The 26,594-nt window shown below is 39.4% G+C and overlaps 1 protein-coding gene across 1 annotated transcript; it reads right to left on the bottom strand.

Annotated features, from left to right (window-relative positions):
* Positions 1 to 434: 434 nt before the first annotated feature.
* LOC143728447 (nuclear pore membrane glycoprotein 210) lies at positions 435 to 25,099 on the bottom strand. Its single transcript, XM_077219356.1, is given in 40 exon segments — positions 435 to 668; positions 879 to 941; positions 1,078 to 1,164; positions 1,716 to 1,917; positions 2,041 to 2,324; positions 2,602 to 2,754; positions 3,230 to 3,353; positions 3,606 to 3,742; positions 4,463 to 4,683; positions 4,762 to 4,937; positions 5,022 to 5,196; positions 5,485 to 5,570; positions 6,281 to 6,436; positions 6,510 to 6,641; positions 6,733 to 6,807; positions 8,544 to 8,717; positions 8,801 to 8,996; positions 9,543 to 9,670; positions 9,792 to 9,917; positions 10,007 to 10,108; positions 10,200 to 10,301; positions 10,384 to 10,454; positions 11,367 to 11,556; positions 13,911 to 14,163; positions 15,858 to 16,069; positions 16,714 to 16,926; positions 17,367 to 17,512; positions 18,423 to 18,747; positions 18,850 to 19,005; positions 19,083 to 19,220; positions 21,265 to 21,402; positions 21,485 to 21,594; positions 21,671 to 21,739; positions 21,830 to 21,979; positions 22,620 to 22,752; positions 23,479 to 23,629; positions 23,721 to 23,799; positions 23,900 to 24,031; positions 24,718 to 24,878; positions 24,964 to 25,099. Coding segments are annotated over 40 exon segments (5,880 nt in total). The 5' UTR covers positions 25,023 to 25,099; the 3' UTR covers positions 435 to 573.
* Positions 25,100 to 26,594: the final 1,495 nt, after the last annotated feature.

Below are 26,594 nucleotides of genomic sequence, written 5' to 3'. Positions count from 1 at the left end.
ACACATGTAACCATTGCATTATATACTATTGATCCAAAGTGATACATAATAATTTGTTACACTAAAGCGTGTTCTATGTAAAATGTATTCCTGTTATGGCAAAGCTGACTTTTCAGCATCATTACTCAAGTCCAGAGTGTCACATGATCCTTCAAAAATCATGTTGATTTGCTGCATTTCTTTGAAAAGTTGTGTTGCTTAATATTTTTATAATACTCTTTTTTTTCTTTTTCTCGATTCTTTGAATAATACAAGTTGAAAAGAACGGCATTTATTTGAAATTAAAGAAATGTATAATGTTACAAAATATTTGTCACTTTTGATAAATGTAATGAATTCATGCTGAATACATTTCTTAAAGAAATCTTATTGCGCCAAAACTTTATTTAAAGTAAAAGTAGTCTGAAAATGAGAAATTATACTCTTCAGGAACCTAAAGTGGTTTGCACGTTTTTACTGCTGAACTGTAGATTGAACCATGACTAGAATCTTAACCTATTGTAAAAAAAAACTTTCAAGCACATGGTTCTTTCATTTATGACAGAGAGAATAAGATAACCGAGGTGCATTAAGTTAGTTAGTATTCCAGAGCCACTGTTTTCTCTGCAGGGCCTTTTGTGTTCGCAGTGATGGTGTGATCCACAGATAAAAATATTTTTTGTCCTCTTCTGAAAGAAAGTTAGAAAACATTGATTAAAAAAAAAGCATATCAGTCTTGCACTTTTAAACCATAATAAGCAAATGTTGGTGCATTTAGAAAATAGATCTGATTTCACGCAGACTTTAACATAAAAGTGCTCAGTGCATCTTTAATGTAAAGCGGCTCTATCAACTAAAATGTGAGGGGGTGTCATGCACCTCCTTGAGGTCAAACACACCTGTATTAGAGGTTCGGAGGACTGCAGGTACAGTTTGTGTGAGAGACAGTATGGTATTGTACGCTGTGGAAATTGAACACATTTAAGAGAATATAAGATGTTCAGAGCCTGAGTGAATCACATGTCGGACAGCACTCAATCACTGACCGCAAACATATTCAGTGTTGCTGAAAGTTAAAACTCTTATGTGTGACCCTACCTATGAAAAGTGCAGCGGTGGTGGCTAATACAGCAAAAAGAGCAAATATCAAAATGAACAAAAGACCAAAATTTGCTCCAAGTTGACCTGAACATACAAATAAAGAGCACTGTAGTCGTTACAGAAACAAACATGTCTGTTACACTACAATTCAAAAGTTTGGGGTTGGCAAGATCTTTTTAATGCTTTTAAAAGTTTCTTGCTCACCAAGGCTGCATTTATTTATTTATAAATACAATCATATTTTGAAATATTATTGAAAATAACAGTTTTCTATTTTAATATATTTTAAAATAATTTATTCTTGTGATGGCAAAGCTGAATTTTCAGCATGATCACTCCAGTCTTCATTGTCACATGATCCTTCAGAAATCATTCTAATATGCTGCTCAAGAAACATTTTGTATTATTATCAATGTTTAAAATAGTTGTGCTGCCTACAGGGGCATCACTATTTGCACTATTTTCAGGAATCCTTTGTAACATCACAAATGTATTTACGGTCACTTTTCAGTTTAATACATCCTTGCTGAATGAAAGTACTTTAAAAAAAACAAAAAAAATCTTACTGACCCCAAACTGTTGAATGGTAACGTATATGTAGAATATTGCGAGAAGTGTGTTTGTTGCTCTCTTACCTGACTCCTGGCTGTCCATCACTCTAGTCACCATCACGACGTGGGTTTGTGGAGAAAGGTCTGAATACAGGGTAATGATTGCAGTAGACGGTACCTGATCCAGGAAATGTGATGTTGAATAGACTCTAATGAGGAGGAGGGTGGGGTCTTCATCTGACCGGACCGGATCAGACAACACAATGTCTGTTGTGTCTGACTGAACCTAATTTAGATAAGAGTGAAGAAATAAGAAACTGAAAAGTCATTTAATTTCAAATGCATTTTAAATACAATTAATTCAGTCAAGCAGTATAAGGATTTCTCCCATGATCCCTCTCATTCTCACCCTCAGTGCACTGAGCATGTCTGTGGTGCCAAACACTGTGATTTCAGCCACAGGCTGCTGGGAGGACAGTTTGATCTTGGTGACAGGACAATGGAACGCTGGCACATACTGGAGCCGAAAGGAAGATTGAAAAGAAGGGGGTGAGTTAGAAAGCGACGGCAGGGCAGCTGGGGCTGATTGAGTCTGCAGACACGCAGACAGATAGATGGAGACAGGCAGAGTGGACAGAAGATGGAGGATGGAGTCTGACTGGGGCTGCACAGAGATCCTGCAGCTGTACTGAGCTGAAACAGGACATGACAAGACAGGTCAACCATAAAGGCTAGCTTCATGGTTAAAATAACAACATTTTAAAAATATGTATATTTTATTTTTATTGAAGGATGCTTTGAACATGTTACCAAGTTAGGATTATCAAGGATTTATCAAATTTATACTTCAATTGTTTGTTTTTTTAATTATTAAAACACAGTTGGAATCTCTCAGACGCTAATCATAACAGGAGGCTTTAAAAAAAGTCAGCATCTTAAAGTATTTTAGGTTTTGTAAAACTTGTTTCACCTGTGTCTGTATTGTAGAAGGGTGTTGCTTGAAAGATATCCTGCAGTATTCTTATCTCTAGGTAGGGTGCGCCAAAGTGTAAAGAGCACAGTAGCTCTGCCTCAGGATGTAGTTTTTCCTCTATGACCTCCAACTGGTCTAGATTGCATTGAGCTACAATGCAGAAAGAAAGAGTCAGTCAGACTCAGTCACAACCTCATATTCCATCTGCACAGACATTTATCCATGTCTCTGAAAGTGAAAATCCTTCCCGGATCCAAGATCTAGGAAGATCAAATAGAGTTGAGATAATGAAGATGTGCAAGTAAAATTTCCCACCCACCACTTGTTTTAATTGTACTTATTAAACCACTTGTTTTAATTGTACTTATTAAACAGTTAGAGATAATCACGACTGATAATCATTTCTAGTCTAAGGATTAAGTGTTTAAGCGATTAAAGGGGATCTGTGAATCCCCCAGACAGAAATGAATATTTGGATTATAATCCCTTTATTTCTTTAATCTCTTTACAGTCTAAATATCCCTCATTATTCCTTAATAATCTTTATGCAATCGGATTAATGGCATGTCAGACGTTTTGTGTACACTGGCGTTCCTGAATCTCACGTGTAGGTGGAAGGAGTCACCTATGTTGGCAGCAGAGGTGTTAAGATCCACTCTGACTGTGTATTCTGAAGCTTCGGGCCAGTTAGTGAGGAGCCAATCAGCAGGAAGAATGATCACAGGAATGGACGCAGACTCCACTATTACCTGCATGACACCACAAGAGTCTTTGAAATCAAAACATTCACAATGGTTCTGTTCCAAGACTTGGTGAGCTACTATGCCACATCCTAACAGAGATGGAACCACACAAGTGATCAATTTGGAGTTTTTTTGAAGGGCTTCCATTGTCAACTACAATTTATATATGGCTTCGCAGTATATAAGGTAAGGGGAAATAGAGCCATTATGTCACAAAATATGAGGACACTTATGTAATACCACATAGGCACTGATTACCTCTCTGAAGGTTTGCTGCCCACCCTCTATCCTGTAGTAAACCACTACCATCCCAGAATTCTTTGCAAATGCCACACCAGTCTCAGAGTTAATTTGAAGGATCTGACTTGATGACACATCCCATCTCCCTCGCCGACCTTAAAGAGGACAAAACAAATGCAAAACCGATCTATACTCTAATGCTCAAAGTATACTTCGGTTTTTATGCGTACACAAGGGTATGCGTACAGCCTGCATGAAACGCACAGCCCGACTTTTCTAACCATGCATATTCTGTACGGTCAGCTTAAATTTGCATCTTAATTGTTTTGCACTAAATTAGTTTGTCTTGTGTACTCTGACTTGGATGCGGACTTTAAACATAACTTTAATCAGAAAATAAACAAACAACAAAACGAAACGAGCAGCAGCGGCCGACTGCGGCATAAAAACATAATTAAAACAGCAATGTGAAATGTCCCAGGCTCTTGGCCACGCCCTGCTTCATACCACAGTAACGTCAATAAAACTTTAATACATTAGTACATCCATGAACATGGTTTCTGCCTGAGTCCCGTTAGCTTTCCATCAGCTGTGGAGTTAAAGATGACAACTCCCATGATTCCACGCTCATTCACGGCATCATCAAGCTACGCTTTTGTTATTGTTTTGAAAAAGTGACCTCTAGCGGCAAAACTTACATACTGTGCTTCAAAGCGCATGTTTTTGCACACAGGAGTATACTTTGAAAGGCGAGACGCTTGGCCATACGCATACATGAAGTGTTCACATTCAAAATGGAGTATAGTTTGGACTTTATGAAGGGTTTGTTTACGAAAACTAAAACCAGTGCTCTGCTTGCTAGTAACCTGATTTACCCTGCTGGTCTGTAATGGGAGAGCTGAAACAGATTATATCCCCAGGGCGCAGGAATCCTGAGGGCTCTGAGATGGCAGGCACCACAAACAGAGTGGTGTAATCGCTCAGAAATGGGTTTATAGGGTCTCCCTGCACCCTCAAAACAGTTAGACCAGGTGACACCGTCTGAACCAGAAACGACTGATTGTCTTTGTCAACTATCAGTTGCACCAGGTCATCTCTGAGACAGAAAAAAAAGAGATTAGACCACTACTGCGAGTACTTGGAGTCACATAAACATGTATATTTGTGTAATTACCTGTTAGTGGTGACCAGTGTTTGCATATTATGGGAGTGGAATTGTTGTCCCATGTTGTCATAATATAGAGCTTTGATATGGATGCTCTAGCCCAGAGGGTAGGCAGGAAGGGCTCTCTCATCATCACCGTTCACGGATGACAAAATCAAAATGCGTACAAACCACACTGTTGACACCTAAGGAAGGAAAAAGTTTGACATGAGGATCTAAAATGAGGGTTACTTATGGTAATAATTATCATGATGAAGCTGAACACTCACCTTCACACTGATCAACAGTGTTTGGTTGATGCCACAAATGTCCACGGCAAAAACCTCCAAAAGAGCCATGCCTGTATCAGGTCCTGTTCTCAAAACTCCTTGATCATCAACAGTAACAAGCCCTGCCCCTGAGACACACCGGCTAAACGTGTAACGGACTGGGCAGACCGAGTCTCTGAAAACACACGTTTTAAAACCTGTATGATGTTGCCTAGTCAAGCGTAACCAGTCCGTTGACAAAACAGCAAAATACCTGTGGTTGTTTCTGAGATTATATGAAACCAACCAGGATCTTCAGGCAATTCTTCAGTAAAATTTAGGAGGGAAAATAAGTAAATGTAATTTTGATCAGGCAATGATGTGGAACAGACTTCATGGAGTGGATGCTAAATTATTTTTTTCAAGCTGGGCAAAAAAAAAAATGAATACAAATTTCTGACATGAAACAGGCATACAAACTCACTTATTGCTCTGCAGGGTGTACTGAGAAAGGGGAGACATGAGGATGGATCCTAGGGTTCCTGTTGTTAATTGCATCTCTTCAAACACCTGAGAAATAGGGAGAACAAAAGAGAAGAGATACATTTATAGAAAAAAGAAGAAAAAAACATTTAGAGAAAACAAGTTTTTTCTTCCCTATAGTGACGTTTATCTGAGTGAAACAGCTTCTCGAATTAAAAATGTTGGGTGGAACTTGATTTTGTCCATCGGGAATTGATTGGATGGTTGTTGTTTCTATTGATGTCATGTGAGTGACAGGTTGTCCCGCCCTCGCTAGTAAACATGTTATCAGAGAAGAGATGTTGCAAGAGGCAGAGGAAGTTATTTTGATTTTGAAGATTATGAGGCCGCATGAATAAAAAAAAAAATGATGTGCACGAATAAATCATTAATAATAAATGCTGCAACATTCCATTGTTTATTTTGACTTCATGGTGACTTTAAATATTATTCTTCCATTAACTCATTCTTGAGTATTTTAAACATCCAGATATTCTATTTAGCTGATTAGCCTTGCTGAATCTGTTTGACTAAAATAAACTGTGATGAATTATGTATTCTGAGATTGTGTGGGTTACAGTACATTGTTATTATTTTATTTTATTAAATCTAATTATAAAAACAAGCCTGTACAGTATGATTATATAGTACAGTACAGAACACTTTTATCTCAGAAGATCAAGGAAAATCTGCTTCCTCATGATGCGACTCCTATAAATAGCTTGTCATTGGTGGTTCTTTGTGGAGGATGTATTTACCAGTATCTGTATCTCGTCGGTGAGATGATCAGAGAATGAAGTGTTGCTGGTGTGTATTTCTTCGAGCAACACACGCACTTTGAGGCTGGTCCTGCCTGGAGCTTCGGCTCTCACTAGCACAGATAAACTGTGAGAGGGAGACACACTAACGCCCACCTAAAACAGACAGCATAATGAACAAGTAAGTGTTCATACAAGTCAGTTTAAGCTGTGTGTGTGTGCATCTCACCTGTGCATGCCTGGGTTTGATCTCCAGCACACACGGTTTGCTCAGACTCCAGTGGAACCTGAGGCCAGACTCGACACTACCCAGAGAAAGAGGGTTCTGACCGCTGTCCCTCCCCATCACGTAAACCGGCATCTAAAAGGAAAGATTCATCCAAACCCCTCCTTATACATGCAGCAAAAAAACATGGCTGCATACAATAATAATGAGCATGAGAAGGACAAACCTCTGTTCCTACAGATAGAGTAACTAAAGGAGCCTGTATCCTCACTGCTGTCAGGTTAAACACCTCCACTTCATCCTGATCACGTCACATACAGTTAAATCGCAATTATTAGGTTTATGCGAAAGCATTATATCTTTAAGGGTGTATTCACACTTAGTAGGTTTGCTTTGATTAACATGAAATATGAATGCCACACTGACCAAAGGCATCTAAATAAACCAAAACCAGAACAATGTCATAAGATGCGACACTTAAAAGGAGAGAATGCGCAAGCACACGGAAAATCGCAACTCTGTTGAGTAGGTACTTATTTTAATTAAGTAATTACTTCACGACCATTAAAAAAGTATGTTCTATATGGTATGAGTGTGTCATTATCATGTGACCTAGTAGGTCATCCAGGCACTTTTTGCCTACTCTTTTAAGAGAATTGTAAATTTGGATAGACTTTTGTCACATGCTGTTTTTCGAAGTGTTATTTTTATTTTGTTTTGATTAAAGAACTGAATGCGATTAGATCCTGCCTATGTTTTTCGTTTTTATTTGAACCCATTGCTGACACAAACACTGGGCTCATTCAGCCCAGCACACAGCATTGTTTTGTAAAATGGGCAAGTTCTAACGCAAAGTATATATCATATCATTTTAGTGTGTGTGTGTGTGTGTTTTTGTTGTATTGTTCGGTGTTAAAAATCAGTGTAAACACTAAGCAAACCAGTACTAAATGTATCATTTTCTTTTTTGGCCCAGACAAAAAGAACCAAGAGAGAACCAAACTAGTGTGAACACACCCTTAGAAATGTGTACATTTATTATAGTAACATTTGAATACAATTTAAATAATAAATAAGACCATGTAAGCGCATGATGTGTGTATGAGAACAGATGTTAGTGATGGTAGTGGTTACAGCATATAATTAAAGCGGAATGGGATGAAGATTGGATTAGCTGCAGTAGGTAAGTAGTTAGGCCTATTAATAATTCATCCTGTGTGCCATGGAAATGGAAAATTAAATCATGCATGTATGTTTGCTCCTGGGTCACCTTTATAATTATGTGATTAAGAGACATTTCAAACAGAACACTTTTTTGTGTTTAAAGGGATAGTTCACTCCAAAATGAAAATTCTGTCATTAATTAGAGTGAACATGCTTGAGCTTCCGTTTACCACAACTGATGAATGATGAATGTTTAAATGTGAATAAAAGCCTAAATTCATTGTTCATTATATTAAGCGACAACGTCTCTTCAGAAAATTTTGAATAAAATGCTTAATTCATATGGATTAGTTTTACGATCTCTTAATCAACTTTTTGAAGCGTCAAAGTGGTAGTTGTGTAGCCGTCAATGGAGAGACCGAAAGCTCTCAGATTTCATCAAAAAAATCTTCATTTGAGTTCCGAAGATGAACAAAAGTTTTATGGGTTTGGAATGACATGAGGGTAAGTAATTAATGACAGATTCTTCAGTTTTAGGTGAACTATCCCTTTAAAAACAAAACACAGTAGTGGAATGAAAAAGTCTTGAGATGCAACTGTGAAACACGTCTGTCTAGCACATGTTTACATTGCAAACCTATGGAAAAGCAGCACAGTGGAATGCAAAAATGCAAGACATGGGGCAGAGAAATGAAAGAGCATAAAGGCGTGTTGAACTTCTTTTAACTTGTTTACAGTGGAATGCAAAACCTGGTTCTGTGTGAACGGACCCTACAACTACTACCACAGGTATGTGATCGTCTGTGAAAATAATACTTTTTATGTATGGCCTCACATCACAGGAAATCTATTACAAATCTATGCGTGTGCTACCTGTACAAAGGTAAGCGGTGCTTCTGTATCTTGTGTCTGGAGAGTTCCTCTGACTTTGACCACACCCACTGCCACACCTCTGACCAGTCCTGTCTCTGTTACCATGGCAATAGAGTTGTCACTCACGGAGAACCTGGCACTGGACTGAGGATGAGGCCCTCCCTCCAATTTCACCTGAACACCAAATACATCTTTATACTCAAAAATGCATTTCTGAGAAAACTAACATATGGTTTGGTGCATCCGGTCACACCCACCTGTCGCACACTTCCAACTGCCAGAGTGAGTTTACTGGGCTGCAGACTGAAGGGAGGGTAAACTTGCATATTCTTGTGGGAGGAGCTTATAACACGCCCATGACCGTCCACTACTGAGAGGTGGAGACTGACCACGCCCACTGACAGGCCTGTCACATGGAACCCCATGCTGTACTTGTCCACAGGCCCCGCATCCCTGTATACAGTAAAATACAATTCCAAAGCCATCTGTTTTAACTATAATTTCTATGTGAAAGAACTAATGACAGAAATGAAAAATGAATATAATCAAATATTTTGAAAATAAAATGGAAATACCCCTTATGTGCATACAATTTATTTGTAATTCAAACTGAAACTTTACAATAAAAACGACTCCTATAGCAGTTATATCCATTTCTTTAAATTTCATACCATTTTAATATTTCCATCATTTCAAATTGAATTAGAATTCTACATTCTGTTTAATACTTCAGTTTAGATTCAGATTCATTAAATTCTAAGTCTCTTGCCTCCCTCCTTACAATTTTTCCAGCACCTCACCTCAACACCACCTCAACTCAAGCATATCTATTAATTTCTATATTATGTATTAGATATTACATACTCTTTATTAAGTCATAGGATAGAATTTAGAGCTTGAACCCTTCCATTATGGACAACAAACCTTTTTCTCATGCAAATGTATGTAAAAGTAAACTAGTGAAATGGGACTGATACAAAACACATGGTCTGGACTCACTCTACAGAAATGATTGACGAAGAAGGGATAAGCATCAGGTTCATGATCAACAGGAAATGATGAAGAAATGGTTGATTCTTTGAATCCAGAACACGCACTCGTACTACAGCAGAATGTCTGACCTCAATCTAAAAACCATTAACATAGGAGACAATGATTCAGTGAACATGAGATGACAAAAATGTAATACAGTGTAGTAAAATGCCTAAAAGTAACGCAAGAGATGAGGAGCGTCTGTCTCCGTCATACAATATTAATGAAGTCAATTTGGAAATCTGTGATGTCAGAGACAAGAATGGAGGCCACAGCAGGATCAGAGGTCAGGCAGAGGTCATGAGCAAAAATAGTCGAAGAACCAGACTGAAGTGGGGACACCTGGGATAGAAAGATTATAAGAGAACTGGATATTTATATTGCAAAATATTTACAAGAAATATTTGAATCTGCACAGACTATTCTCCCACCTGTATTATATTCGTGTCCATCATCTGGCTAATGCTGGCCAATTGGTTGTCTTTTAGATGGATATGAAAGTTACCTGAACCATGGATCAAGGTCAAATTTTCCTACAGAGATGAATGGATTGATTGAGGAGTCATTAAAATAAAAAAAAAACAAGCCAGATGAGATATGATAGAGAGGGATGAATTTGCTCACTGTGACTTTTGGATGATTGAATAAAGTGACAGAGTGTCTGGCCCACTGTACGTCATCTACCAAACGCAGATTCACACACTGAGATGCTGGAGCTGTCAACATCTTAAACAGCGCACATAGTTCAAGTGTTACTCAGGGATACAAACATAAATATGGACACATAACAGCACAGATAAACACACACCTCTGGACATGTAGGAGTGACATTGACAATCATGGTTCCTGTCTGTCTGTGGGACTGAAGAACCTGGCAGGCTGTAAACCAGGCGAGTTGATTAGATTAAGCTAAATGGAAAATAAGATTGTCCACAATAAGGAAAGAAAAATTATTTTTAAAAATCTAGTCTAAATCCTGTCTTATAACTGTACTCTTATGTCGGTTTCATATAGTATCAAACTTTTATACCATTTTCAAGAAAAGTCTCACTTTAATTACTCTAAAAATGTTATGTGGTGTAACCAAGTAAAAAGGTATCTTATTCACTGCTTTCAAACAAGTTACAACATACATTTTTAAATATATGAATATAAATAAAATATAATTAATTATTCATTTAGAAATAACATAATATAATAATAAAACATAATAATAAACTGATAATATTTTACCAACACTGCTTCACAGCTTGAGTATAATTATTAAGTAATCTCATACATGTATGTATCTATACTGTACAAAGTAAAGTGTTATTAATCAAATATTATGAACTATTGATTTATAAATAGCTAAATAACTAATAATATTTTACCAAGACTGCTTCACTGCTTTTTGATCATTTTAATTTATAAATAGCATAATAATAATAATAATAATAATAATAATAATAATAATAATAATAATAATAATAATAATAATAATAATAATAATAATAATTTAACTGCTTTTAAGAAATATTACTAAAATATTATGCCAAAGAACTTAATAAAGCATAATTCTTTAAAAAAAATATATGGCATCAGGACAGCTGTATCAGTCTGATATTTTTTTAATTTAATTCAGAAATTAAAGAATATTAGAAGCGGTGTATTCATTTCATGCATGAATTCCATTAATCTATTTTTGAATAAGTTAATAGATTCGGACAAACAAATGAGCATCATTGATCAATTTACACAACATTGTGAAAACTAAAAAATGGCAAAATTATACAGTGCAAAGCAAAACACCATGTAGTTTGTAGGCTGTCTGAGTTGGTCTATCAGTCGCTGTCATTGTGGACTGGGGGTCCAGTGAGAGGAGACCAGGGTCAGAGGAGGACCACCTCATCGAACAGGAAGTGAAATTATCAAACTGCACCCCCTTTTGGTCAAACACAGACAACTGTAATGTAGCATCCCTAGTGCTGGACACAGATAACTGTGAGAGGGAAAGAAAATAATGACATGAATTAATATGGTAATGTGATATTCAATTACATCAGAGTAATTCTGAGAGAATAAAAGAAGTCCAAACACTGAAAGAGATAAAGTGTGACCTCGTTAAATAAATAAATATAATATATAAATAATGATAAAATCATGCTTAACGTATCTCACTATAGAAGGCATACAGGATAATATTTCAAATATAGCAGAAAAGCAATAAACTATTGATTTGGTGCTCTATAATCATGAGAAAGAAACTGTGAACCTAGTTAATGTGTGAATGAATCTTTGAACAAAGGTGGCAGAGATATCAGTCACAAGAATGTGCAGTAATAGTCCTTTTTTTGCCATCCGTCAGTTCAGGAACAAATGGTCACATTAATTATTTTATGTAAGATTTATGTAAGACTTTTTTTTATTCAGCAAGGATGCAAAATTGCTGTATTAAATTTATACAAAGTGACAGTAAAGGCATTCATAATGTTACAAAAAATGTATTTCAAATAAATGCTACTCTTTTCATCAAACTAATCCTGAAAAAAATGTATCATGGTTGTTTTAAAAAAAACTATTAAGCAGAACAACTGTTCCTCTTCAGTCGGTCAGTCGACGCCATGTCGAGACCGACGAATAGGAATCTCGCTAGAGAGGCTAGTCTACTTCGAGTGAAACTAAACGAGCCAATGCACATTGGCGTGGAATCATTGGCATCAGCTGTTCAGCCACTCAGCGCAGGTATATATTGAGCAGCAGGTGAGATTGCACTTCAGCTTTTTGCTTCTGAGCCGAGCGTTTCGATGCTGTTCTCTTGGTGAGTGTCTATAAATTAAACCAGCGAGCTCTCCAGGAGGATTTCTCTCGTCTGGTGCGGGCAATACAGCACGGCAGCGGGGTCGACTTTTCTCTCTCTCTTTCTCTTTCTGTCATTTTGTGTTTGTGTTGGTCACTGAGCAAAACAAAAAGGCTGTTCTTACAGCTGGTACGGTGTGCCAAGAGCGCTGAAAAGACGTTTTTACAGCAGGTAAGATCGCCATGAGAGAGAGACAAGGCACGACAGGCTGCACACTTCCCTGTCTGTGTTCGAAGCGACCGTTCCCCTATGTGCTTCAGCACTACTTTTCAAATACAAACCTAAAGACTCTTTAATCAGAGGTCAGAAATGTGACCACTGACTGTCCGCTGTGTTTATATTGTGTTACACTGTATTATTATGTTTATTTTAACTATGTATTGTTTAATTTTATGTAAAGGCCCACTAGGGACTAACATTGAGAATTAGCCTCGGCTAAAATGTTGTAGTATGGAAAATGAGTTTCTGTAACATACTTGTCCCTATTCAAATAAACTTAAATAAAAAATAAATAAACTAAGGAGGGCAGTCCCTTTAAAGAGCTTAAACGGGTGGAGCGCGTCTTTTTAAAGATGTCACTCTACCTGTGTGTTTCTAGATGCGGTCGTTACCTGGGATTGCGGAATGGTCACTAACGCTGCATCGATTGTCTGGGCATTGAACATGCTGAGACAGCGTTCTTGGATGAGTCATGTATCCATTGTGGGAAGATAACATTCTTGGAGCTTCGGTCAAAACTCTCGTTCCTGAAAAGGGGCGGAGTCCCCGTGCCTTTGCCGCGATATAACCCTCATCAGAGGGTTACTTCAGGCAGTGGTGCGGTGACCTGAGGATTACGGTGAGCGCACTTCCTTCGGGGAACCAAACCCCTAAGAACCCTCATCCCTCCCATGCTCCGCAGCCAGTAGAGCCGCCAACGGAACGTACTGGACCGTCCACGAGGTGTGTACCAGTCGTTTCCTTCGGCGCTCCACATGATGAACAGATGTCGGTCGCTGCATCGGAGGGTGGGTCAGACTTGTCTGCGGATGACGATTTGGCGCCGCTGCCCCCTTCAGGTGTGGCAGCGGTGCCCGAGTTGGACACGGAGATGATGGCCATGGTTTCCCGAGCTGCCAACAGGATCGGGCTCGTGGGGACCCTCCACTATGTCCCAAGCCCTTGAGGCTGGATGATTGGTATCTTGGGGTGGAGTGCTGGTTCTCAGCAACCCACCCTGGTGCCTTTCTTCCCGGAGGTGCATGAGGAGCTCACTGGGGCGTGGACGGCACCTTTCACTTCCAGTAACCGTCCCGGTGGCTCCTCCTCCCTCACCACCCTTGATAGCGAGGCGGCTAAGGGGTACACGCCGTTGCAATGCAGCTGTGCCCAAACTCTACTTGGCGCGGAGAGCCGTGTCTCCCTTCCCAGGACTGTAAGTACTCAGAGTTAACCCAGCAAGGCTTACAAGGCCTGTGGGGAAACCACCTCTGCCATACACCAAGGCATTGAAGGACCTGCATGAGGGTGGCCACGTTCCCCAAGTTCTTCAGGAACTTCGTGCCGCGACGGACCTCTCGCTTCGTGCAACGAAGGTGACCGTGCGGTCGGTGGGTCGTGCGATGTCCACTATGGTGGTCCAGGAACGCCATCTCTGGCTGTTTCTGGCTGACATAAGGGAGACTGACAAAGTCAGGTTCCTTAACTCCCCTGTGTCCAAGACCGGCCTCTTCCGCGATGCGGTCAAGAACTTCGCCCATCAGTTCTCGGCTGTACAAAAGCAGACTGAGGCAATTAAACACATCCTGCTGCGACGGTCGGCTGCTGCCTCTACCTCATCGCCTCCGGCCCCTCAGTCTGCTCGTCGCCGGGTGTGTCCTCATGTGTCTGCCTTCTGTCCTGCGCCGCAGCATCAGCCTCCACCTAAGCGACCTAAGCCAGTCGCAGGCAGGCCGCCCCGGAGATGGATGGGACTGCTCTCCAGGAGATGGTGACCGCACCGCTCTCTCCCATGGAAGAAGGCCGGGTGGAAAATCTTTTGTTCCCTTTTATTTGTGTTCCGCCACTAGCCGCAAAACGAGCTGTACCAGCTGTGATTGTAGTCCTACTGGCGAAGGACGCAATAAAGCCGGTCCCTTCAGCCGATATGAGGTCAGGGTACTACAGTCCCTACTTCATTGTACCCAAGAAAAGCGGTGGGTTACGACCCTTGGGCTAAGTCACCCAGTATTCATATGCAGTACATCCTTGTATATCTCCACATAACTCCTACGGGGAAGAATGTGGGTTCTGCAGCGTTCTCCTTCCTAACAGAAAGGGCACGCTTTCCCAGTGTTATCCAAGAATCTCACTGTATGGGTCATCTCGGAACAACAGTGACAGATATACTCTGTGTAAGCCCTCTTCTATCGTCCTTCCAGGCAAGAAGGGGCAAGATGCTTGCCAGCTGGATGGGGTCAGCAGCTGTGACCCGTTGGTAGGGATTCCTATTCGTCGGTCTCGACGTGGCGTCGACTGACCGACTAAAGAGGAACGTCTAGGTTACATATGGTAACCCTCGTTCCCTGAAGGAGGAAACGGAGACACCACGTCCCGTCGCCACACCTGCTGCAACCCGCTGGGGCAGCCAGCTTATTGGCTCAGCTCCTAAGCAAAAAACTGAAGTGCAATCGCACCCTCATTATATACCCGCACTGAGTGGCGTAACAGCTGGTGCAAATGATTGCACGCCAATGTGCATTGGCTCGATTAGTTTCGCTTGAAGTGAAACTTAACATATCATTACCATTTTGGTGTCTGCACTGCAGAAATGTAGAAATTATAGAAATGTGTGTAAATAAGTGAGCATGCAATCACTGGCATTCTGATGGCTTGTAATTATTCTTTCCATTTTGTGTGTGTGTGTGTTTCACTTTGACTAATGATATGCTTCATTAAATTGGTAGATCTAATGCAATTTCTGCTTCTCTCAGAGTGCTGTGACCAAAAAAAGAACATTTATGACCAAAAATCTAAGTTTTCCTCAGAAAATGAGATATGATGTGATGTTTCTTTCTCAGAAATGGTTTTAGTATATTACTGTGGGTGTATTGATTGCGAGGGTTTGACATTGATCAAATACTTGGTTTCTAGAGCATCTATGTCAGGAGAGGAAAAGCCCTCATGCAAACACACACACACACACACACACACACACACTCACACTGAGGGCCCATGCATGCGGTTACTATGGAAACTGCCATAACACTTCACCCAGCATATCTCACATAATTGCATGGCAAATGAGAGCAGCGAAAAGAGGGAAGGAGAGAGACAGAGTTCTGGTGTGGGTGTAGGGGTGAAACAGAAAGAGAAAGAAACACCTGGAGGGTGAGAAAATGAAAAAATTAAAAGAAAAAAGAGAGGACATAACAGCAGGAAGGGGCAAAACGAGAAAGAGATAGGATAATGTGGGCATTACTCACCAGTCCACAGGGGTACTGAGGCTGAATGCAGGAATAGTGATGGGAGAATAGAGGGATGGATGAAGGTGAGGACGGGGAGGAGGTGGTTGACGAGAGAAGAGAGAGAGAGAGAGACTAGCGGGGATGCCACACGCCACATGAACTCTGCTCTCCTCGACTGCGGGAATCTCGTTGAATGGTCCTGGAGTATTACCACATCTGAAGACCAACCACTGCACACATAAACACACACACAAGTAAAAAAGCGCTTCACCCACTCAATGCATAAAGGGCTTATGCAGCAGAGAAATGACAAATTTAGAATGAATTCTTTAAAATGAAGAATACTATCTCAATTGTTTTTTTGGCATACAAACCCACAAAATATCCACCAAATTGTTTTCAGACAACGATAGAAAAATATATACTGATATTATATATATATATATATATATATATATATATATATATATATATATAATGCAGACTATATATATTTATAGAGAGAGAGAGAGAGAGAGAGAGAGAGACAGAAATAGAGATGTTTTTAAAAGTAATGAGAGAGTAATGTTTTTAAAAGTCTCTTAAGCTCACCAAGGTTGCATTTATTTGATCAAAATAATTATAATCATAATAATTATATATTATAATCAAAAAAATTATAACAATTTAATACATTTTAAAATATAATTTATTCCTGTGATGGCAAAGCATCAATAATCCAGTCTTCAGTGTCACATGCTCCTTCAAAAATCATTCTAATATGCTGATTTGCTGCTTAAGAAACATTTCTTCTTATTATCGATGTAAAAGCAGTATTTAGTGTACGTATGCAGTGCATATGAGTGATACTTTGCAGTTAAAGACATTTCGCAACCTGTTTTCCCACGGAGGTGCACGTGACCTGATACGCATGTTGAGGTGTCCTTGCTTGGGTTGGACTCAGTGCCTCCACGGTAACACTCCCTGTTGGAAGCACCTCGATGTCACTATAAAAACGGATGGGGGCCGGGGGCCAGGGCTGAGGCCCCCCATCGAATATAACCACACGAGATGAGCCCACTGAGAGAAGAACTTCAGATGCAAGCGACTGTGCGAAAGAAGGAGAGAACAATGTCACTGAGAGGTTAAGTGGAGTCAAAAGCTCATGATAATGTCCTTGTTAAAACTGTTGTCTTTCATTAGTGTATGACTGACAAAAGCAAAAGCACTGATCCATCACACTGTCCTGTTAAACTCTCATGAGTGTACCAGAGAGCTCCACTGCTCTCTATGTCCCTAACATACTACAGAGTCATACATCAGTTTCACATTAATCTTCTGCTACATCCAAACAGTTCATTATCTTAATAAATAGCTACCATAAGGCTGATAAATCACCCTTATACAGACGTGACACTTACTACAAATCATACACGCACACACACCAACACGCACACACACCAACACGCACGCACACGCACGCACGCACGCACGCGCACGCACGCACGCACGCACGCACGCACACACACACACACACACACAGCATACTTTAAGAGGGCTGTAGGCCACCAGTGTTGTCGTCTCGCTGATGTTGCATGCCTCTGTTACCACTGTTATGGTAACAACAGCATGTCCTTGTAAAAGAGCCTCCATTCGGACCCCTCCACAGAATTCAGCACCTGGAGGCAAAGATCCTTGGAGAGAGAAAGGCAGAAATGTAGAATCAGACAGAAAATATTCATGTGATGTTCTTGCAGGTTTAAATCAGGTAGATACATTAATAGGTTAGGGAAAACCACAATAAATAATATGTTGCGCTACCACATTCATTTAATTTAATTAAATATTGAATCCATTAGTTTGACAAATCTACAACAAATCTTACAGTGAAAACAGAATATAATTATTTTAAAATAAATAAAAATAATTTTGGTTGTCTTTTTGAGATTGCATGTAACATCTCAGGGAGCAAAATTTAATCTGTTTCAAGTATTCAAGTATATCTAAAAATAGCCTTAAAAATATCCCAGTTGGCAAATTGTTTTTGTTATATCATCATTTTCTTAAAATATTTTTTTGAATGAAAATAGGGTTGGTAATTTTTATTCGGGTGTAACAAATGCAGTCTCTGTTTTGAATTTAAGCCAAAAATTTTACTCTAAGAATGTGCTGGCTTCACGTACCAGACAGCTGTGTGAGTTATCGGTACGTAAATCCTCTGTCAAACACAAACACGCATACACTCCATCAACTTGATGTTTACGGGCTAATGTACTAACCGGATTACACAGAGAGAGCGCATATTGACTTTCCCAGTGCTTTAAATTAAACCAAGAGAAATTAACTAATTAATCCTATTTTAATTTGTGCGTACAGTGGAGAGGAAATCCTAAATGGGGGGTGTCTGTGTGTGTGTAGGCAGTGAGGGGGTCTCTGTGCGTGACTGGGAGTAGATGATGACTTATTCTTTATGTTCGATATGCCCAGAGCTAAACAATTAGAGCAGGCGGGTGAATGAAAGGGTCATCAGAGTAAGAGAATATTGAAGAAATCAGTGGAGTGTGAATGGATAAACCATGTACAATTGTAGAGATGGAGATGCACCTGACATGTGTGTAAATATGCCGGAAGGTTCAGTGTGAACGTGCAGAGAGAGTTGAGAGCAGTTTGTGACGGCCACAAGATTTCTGTCCTCCAGAAGAGATGCTCCACATTGAGAATTTTTTTTATTGGAGAAGTTTGCCAGAGAATGTGTACTGGTGCTCCTGTGAGTGTTTGAATGTGTATCAAAGACAAAGGGTGTCTGAGAGCAGGTGTTTGGTGGGTCCTGAATGCCCCAAAGAGCCAAGGGAATATCTATCCTGTCCCCCACACGGCAATCGCCCCTCTGAGGAATTAGCTGCAACCGGCCAGGCCTTACAACCATCACCTGTACACACATAAGACACAGGAGTTTATATATATATATATATATATATATGTGTGTGTGTGTGTGTGTTTGTGTTTGTGTGATAGTGAGTGCAAATTTTACCTTCCCGACTACTTTATGTAGGATGTTTTTGGAATCTGAAACCTCAATTTCCGCCTGGCCCCTCCTCTTTCCTGCTAGGACCACCCCTTTTACTGAAACTGTGGCAATTCCACTATCAGGCACTTCCCATTCCACAGAGCCACTTCCTCCCTCCACCTAAAAATACAGTCAGTTATAGCAAAGAGTCATTATGCTCCAACATATATAGATAACAATATTTATTTTAACGGCACCTGAATTTTGTGCTGATACAGCTTATTGTGGGGTTGCCACGGAAACACAATCACAGAGGGCTGCAGGGTAAGAGGGTTGTAGATTTCGACTTCCTGTCGCACTCTGATTGCTGGGATGACAGGCCACTCTTCACCATCCTGTTACATAAGACGGTTGTCCAAGTAAAATAAAAAAATAAAATAAAACTAACAGTACTCTAATGGTTGGTAAAGTACTTTATGAAAGGCAAATATTTTTCAGACAATATTTAATTTTTTATATTAAAAAATAATATTATAATAATATATTATTTTTACAGTATAAATGGGACTTTTCAGAACTGAACTATATACTGCATTTTTATTTTAGAAACACGGCCCCTTACAAAAGAACCATAATTGTGGGTCTGTGGCAAAAAAAAATTTGATAACGCTTGGCATAACACACAAGTTATTTTAAATAACTACTTTTACAATAATATAGTAGAAAATGTCACAGACACAAACTCTAGGTAAATATCACTTAAAGAAGGCTGGGAAATGCCCAACCTGATGTAGCTGATACTAACCAGCTCAATAGTCAGTCAAACCACAAAGCAGCACCACAGCGTGCGCGGTGAAGGTCTGACAAGAAAATTTAAGCCTGCCTAAAGGATGATTTCCCTTGGAGGCAGTTTGGAAGGTTTTTCCTTCTTTTTTTGTCCCATTAATCGAATGGATGATCCCTATAAGTTAGCGGGGATCGACAGGAAGTTGCAGACGAAACTAATGAGCAATGTTTCCCCTGGTGCTCATTTTACAGAACCATAACGCCTGCATGACGATTGGATAAATCTGCCCCCCTCTAAGACACGTTTCATCTTCTGCCACCACAGTGACTCCCGCAGATGGAACATGCTGTCTTTTCCTTTTTTAAACAATGAGTTTCCCAACACACCCTATGCCTCTCTTTACACTTCACAGTGTGTGTGTCCTCATTTCCTGCTCTCTGTCTTATCATGCCCCCTCAGGTGGGGCTCCCCTCTAGATCTGCAAACAGCTTGTGCCATTTACTCCAATAAGACTGAAATGCACTTTTGTGAAATAACCCTGACTGAACCCCTCAAACTGAGCAATGAACTGAACAAATTCCCAGAAGTAGGATTTTGACATACTGATGACATTGGTATTGTCTAATTAAACCCATGACAATACCCAACAGGGAACAAAGACCAGCACAAAAATAATGGTATCAGTAAAACCATTTTTCAGGGTTCTGGTAATGCAGTAAACATTGATATTGATGTCTATGTGAAAGTATATAACCATCCTTGTACACATACGGGTTGCTCACTGATGACAAAAAGACAATTTGCTAAGATTTATCCTCGTTGGTTACTGTTGCTTGCTCATAAAAGGTTTGCAGAACAATCCCACAGGAATGAAATGGAGTTGCACATGAAAACACAAGTCTTGTATTCTGTATTGTGAAATTGTGTTTAAACCTATAACAACACAAAGTAATTCTAAAGACATACACTACAGCTCAAAAGTTTGAGGTCAAGTAAATGTATTTTTTTATATTCTGATTAGTTTACAGCTCCAAATCACTTCGGCAAATTATTTAACTTATTTCAAAGGTCCTTATTGCCTACAACAGCAAAAGACATTGGCAAAGCAAATTAATTTAACAAACAATAGGATGAAAATGACAAACTATTCCTATGTTTTTACCACGAAACTACGTTTTGCTACCTATGAGAAGCACACACTTTTTCTCCTGCTCTGTCTCCCATACAAACGCACACACATAAAGACCCATACAAGACGCACACTGCTCTACTAAATAGCAGCATCTCTATTTAGTAGATCACAACAGACTGTAAAAAATTTTTTTTGAATGCATGTAAAAAAAGCATACCTTTAAAATAGCACATTACGGGCACTTTAACTTTTTCCATAAGTGACCATCACAAAAGGAAGGAAAGAAGAACAAGCTATTACATTTTGAAGATTACAAAAACAAATGATTTCCTCTCACCGATCAATTGTCCAATCTTTGTAGATATATATGTGTGTGTGTGTGTGTGTGTGTGTGTGTGTGTGTGTGTGTGTGTGTGTGTGTGTGTGTGTGTGTGTGTGTGTGTGTGTGTGTGTGTGTGTGTGTGTGTGTGTGTGTGTGTGTGTGTGTGTGTGTGTGTGTGTGTGTGTGTGAGTATGTTACCTCAGAGACGATGCTATAAAGTGAGGCCTGTATTAAAGTCTTTCCTTTCATGATGGTCTGCAGGAGATGGCAGGATGGATCAGACAAAGACTCGAGTGTCACTAACCCCTCAGTCTCCTCCACAACAATCACCACATTCTGCACAGGGTTAAAGTTCAGACGTTATGCTCCTGTCAAGAGATGCAGTGGAGCAAACAGTGCAGAAACTATGAAGCACAACCTGTGACAGGTGAACCACATGGCCCTTGCTGTCATGGATACGGACAGTCAAATAATACTGCCGCCCTGTCTCCAACACCCACCTGTCCTCTTCCTCCACAACACTCAATGCTGAAACACACAGACAAATGCAAATAAACATAAACTCACATACAGGTGTGGAACTCTCATAATATGTGTAACTCACTCATATAGCTGGGCTTCACCACATATACAGAAGTGCGAGGAAGGTGGGACAGTATTTCAGGGGGCAGATCTGAGTCACAATTGAGCTTGGAACCATAACAATATACTCATATGCCCTACAACATACTGTTTCAGTGAAAAACACAGTTGTGTCGGATACTGTTGTGTTCAACTGATAGTGTCGCATGACCCGGCTTGAGGGCGGTGACTGTCGCTGATTCACGCTCAACACAGATGATGTCATGATGGTACATTCTGCCCCTGCATCCATCCACAGCCATGCCGTATCCCTCCTCAGAGAGAGTGACCTCTACAAACAGACAGGACAGTGAATAATTGATAATTGATAAAAGATGCAGGTGTAAAAAAATTAAAAAATTTCTTTCTTGACATTCGCAATGATGTGTTCATGTGATGCAATATAATTATCTAGAAGTGTGAAGTCATGTGGTTTGGGTGTTAAAGTGTTAACATGCAGTTTAAATGCCATATTGGCATAAGCATATAAAAGCCACTGGCATATTGGTAACCTCGGGTGTGTGTTTATGTGAAGAGGTGTTGAGGACACTTGTAAAATTAGATTCCTGCCTTCAGTTGGCTTTAGAGGAAAGCTCAACACAGTCCAGAGCTTAACCAGAGCTTGATTAATAAACATCATGCATACATTTTTAACATTTCTCTGTCAATGACAAGGAGTTGAACTTTAGCATCAAGTTTTACTAGCACAATATTGTATTTGAATCAGTGTGTCATGATAAAAAGACCACCATTGCTGGTTTTGGATGATGATATTGTGTTCCTATTGGAGGGAGATGGATTGCTTTTTTATGACTAGCAAGCTGCCCTTGGTCAATCAGTCCACCAGCTTCATCAGCATGTTTTGTTAGTGAACAACATAGCTATGATGGTCCACCAGCACCAAAGCAGCATAAACCAGATTTTATTTGTACCAATCTCTCCTTCTTGTTCTGTTTTCCACAGACTGTATCTGATCATGGATCCCTGTAGCAGGTATGTATCTCCAGCTGGACTCAGGTGTAGTCTGTCTATCACAAACAAAGTCACACTGGCTGCTTCTACACTCTGAACACCCACCCATACACACACACACACACACACACACACACAAATTATAATATATTATCATTACCATCACTATCACTAACACTACATTTGATCAGCCCATACATTAAAAAACAATTTCTACATGTTTTGTTATCTATGGATATTGTTATAATGATTGGAAATCATTAAATGATAATTGTTATCATTTTTTTAAAAATGTATTATTTATCAGTAGTATACATATTAATATTCTGTTCAAAAGTTTAGGGTCAGTAAGGTCTTTGAAAGAAATCAGGCTTCAGCCTATTTCCAGACTAAAACGCATGTTTGAGCTGTTTTAACTGAAAGAAACTTGCTCTGATATATCTTAAAATATGTCAGTGCCATTGTTTTTTCTCAAGATGTACACCAGTGTTTTTTGTTTTTTTTCTAAAGCACATTTATAAAAGCTATTTAAATGTCCTAATCGAACTAAGGCCTAATCCTGGCTTAATCTAAGCCCTGTCTGTGAAACCGGGCCATTATGTAGTGAATCCCTAAATTCACTTTTTAAACATTGTATTTAAAACTATTAGTTTTATTTCTAGTGTGCTTTCTTTATTTATTAATTTTTTGGGAATATAATATAGAATTTTAATATTGGCCATTAAATTGTTACCAACCATAACTTGAAGGTACTTATTGTCTTATGTGCTTCTGCCATAATTTAAAATTCTACCTATAGTGTTATTTGTGATTTCATACCTTGTGTTCAGGGTGTAGAAAAGACGCTTTTATAAGTGCTGAGCCACTGTGAATCCCATACAGCAGGACACTCTCACCCCTCTGACCAACATCCTCTAGAGACTGGATATGAGGTGGGGGAACGTACCCGGCATCGTGGTGACGCACAAACCTATGTTAATCACAGAAAACAAGATGTGCTTTATGCTGAGGTATTTTCCCTATCTCTCTCCCCCTCTCTTCACTTTAAGATCCTTGTTCACCTCACTGCCTGTATTGCATCAGACTCCTTTGCCAGCCGCCAATTAAATTTCAAACTAGCCAGACAGCTAAAAGTATTTCCTGTGGATCAGGCCAAGAACAGAGCACAGCCATAACTTTCTCATTCTCAATGAAACGCATCTTCCTAATGTCCAAGGGAAATTTCTGAAATGAAAAGTACCTTCAGAGTCAAATGCCTGGACAGATAACTGCAGTGGGGGGTCGTCGGTAAAAAGCTGTCGAGCAGTCGTGACGATCTTAATCCTTTCAATCCGATCAATGATGACATCACAGCGCAAAATGTGACCTGTCACTAAAATGGGAATGGGTGAAGTCACACTTTTGAACCCTTCATGTTCTGTTTCGGATCCTAAACATCAAAAAAAGTATAATTTTCAACTAAAAATAATTCATGTATGCTGTTTTATACAGCAGAAGCATGTCTGTCTTGCTCACAGCAGCGTTTTGGTTATGTATTGGAAGTCCGGTACTTGCTCTGAAGCAGCAGCAGCGTAGCAGATCTATCCTGCCAAGACCAACCATATCAACATTGTCATATCCATTACCATGCCAAACACTCATAGAGTTGTCATGACAGAAATACAATGAAAGTCAATGGGAACCAAAACTTTTAAGTTACCAACATTCTTCAAAAATATTTTGTGTTTCACAGAAGAAAGAAAATCTTTTGGATCAACATGAGGGTGAATATGACATAATTGTAATCCTTTTAATAGATTGAGAACAACTGTAATGAGATTTAAATGTTGTGCACTGCATTTTAATTCAAGCAGTCAGTGAGCCAAAAAGTGAGCAGGCTGACTGCATTCAGTATTTATTTGTCAATTAAAATGGCAGTTAATTTCATATGGAAAATGGCTTCATTATTCATAAATTGCTCATGAAAAAATAACCTATACAGCTGTAATGGCTCTGTATGTCCTTCTGTAGAAAAAAAAAAAGCATGTCTATTTATTACTGTCTCCTACTCTCGCTCACCAGGGTCTTGTGCTTGGACCACAGTACGGATAGGGACAGCCTGGGGCGAGGACAGAGCTGACACCAAGCACTGCTGACTGCAGGAAGAGAGGGGCAGCGGACCAGGAGGGCTGAGTGCAGAGAGAGGATACACCCTGACAGTCTCAGGCTTAGAGGACACCCTAAAGTCAGACATACAGCAATAGAGTTAGACACATGAGTGCAAGTAAAGCACACTATTGCCGATATTGTTATTTTCATACTTACTTTTCTGCTAATAATTTGGGCATGTTTCTTTTCAAAAATGTTTTAAATGTAAATGTCATGATTAGAATATGAAACTCTGACACCGACTCAATGAGTTTAGGGCAAAATGAGGGAGACTACAAAACTGTATTAAGGAATTTTTTGGGATCAAGAAAATATAATCAGAATTACTTTAAATTATATAAAAACAAGACTAGTGTTTGTGATGTTAACTCACAGCAGGGGCAACATGGAAAATGCCTTCCTGATGAAGAATGACATTGGTAATTACACTACAGGTAATTATGGCAAACATTTTAGGGTTTTATTTTAAATTGTAAAAATATTTCACAATATTACTATTTTCACTGTATTTTTGATTAAATAAATGCAACCTTGGTGAGCATAAGAGACTTCTTTGAAAAACTTTTAAAATAAACCCGATTACAAACTTTTGAATGGTAGTGTATAATGTAATGTCATCATTTTGATACAATAAAGAGGAAATGAAAAATTACATAATGTGTTAAGAACATTATTGTTACGAACTGCTCCGAGACACAAAGGTTGAGGATCCAAATGCAGTTTTATTGAAAGGGTAATCCACAATCTAGTCAAAAACAGGCAAAGGTCATAAACACCGGGTAATCAGACCAAACAATAACAAACACAACAAGGCAGGGAACACAGGCAAAAGAGCAATCCACAGAACAGGCAAGAAATCCCAAACAACAAGAGACATGAAACCGTGGAGAATGCTCAGAATTGCAGTGTAACACTAAACAAGACTTTGCAGGGAATAAATGAGTGTACATGGTTCAAATAGGCGGAGACTGATAAGGTAATGAGACACAGGTGGATGCAATCAGTGATGATGAGTCCGGGCAGTGAGTTATGGGAAATGTAGTTTGTGAGGGAATGACAATAGTATGATGTGGAGTCCCCTCTGGTGGCTCTCAAGCGCACTCCAGCTGGTGACCGTTACAATTATAGTGATCTTTGCTCACTTCCCATGTAAAGCATATCATTTCACATATACGCAAAATAAAATAAAATAAAAATAAACAGGTAAAGTTGTGGGACGTTTCGTCTCATGTCTAATAAATGAGGAAATCAAATTCCAGTCTAACTTAAGTTATTTTGATACGTGTCGTGTATACACATTATAATTGCAAATTGCACTCTAATTTCTTCATCAGACTATTTATCTTTATCCTTCCATTTATAAATGGAAAGGCCTGAGTGAAACATTATTGTGGACCCTCAGTCAATCACTCTCTCTTTCCCCTTTTCTCCCTCAATCTTTACAGGCTTTCACACTATTATCACACCAAAACAGCACAATACTCTAACCGATTTCAAGTTTTTAGCATTCTTCTAGCATTTGCAAGCATTGGTAGGCCAATTCTTCAGGAAATGCATATACTACTGATTTGCAGGGCAGTAAAGGGGCAAACCAAACTTCACCCTGGAGATGATGTCATAAAAGATTGTTTGAATTTTGTTATTCAGCAAGGAGAAAAGAACTGATTAAATTAATTACTTTTCAGACATGACAGCTCGTAATGAGACAGAATGGTGTGTTAAGCAGAGTATGCTCCACAGCCCCTGCCACTCACCATTTGTATCCTCTCTGTGCTGTCAGTGTGATG

The sequence above is a fragment of the Siphateles boraxobius genome, unplaced genomic scaffold (assembly GCF_051911475.1).
Source record: "Siphateles boraxobius isolate OS27281-9 unplaced genomic scaffold, OSU_SipBor_1 12, whole genome shotgun sequence".
Lineage (NCBI taxonomy): Eukaryota > Metazoa > Chordata > Actinopteri > Cypriniformes > Leuciscidae > Siphateles > Siphateles boraxobius.
Note: the sequence above shows the minus strand (reverse complement) of the source record. Positions and strands in the feature narration are given on the sequence as shown.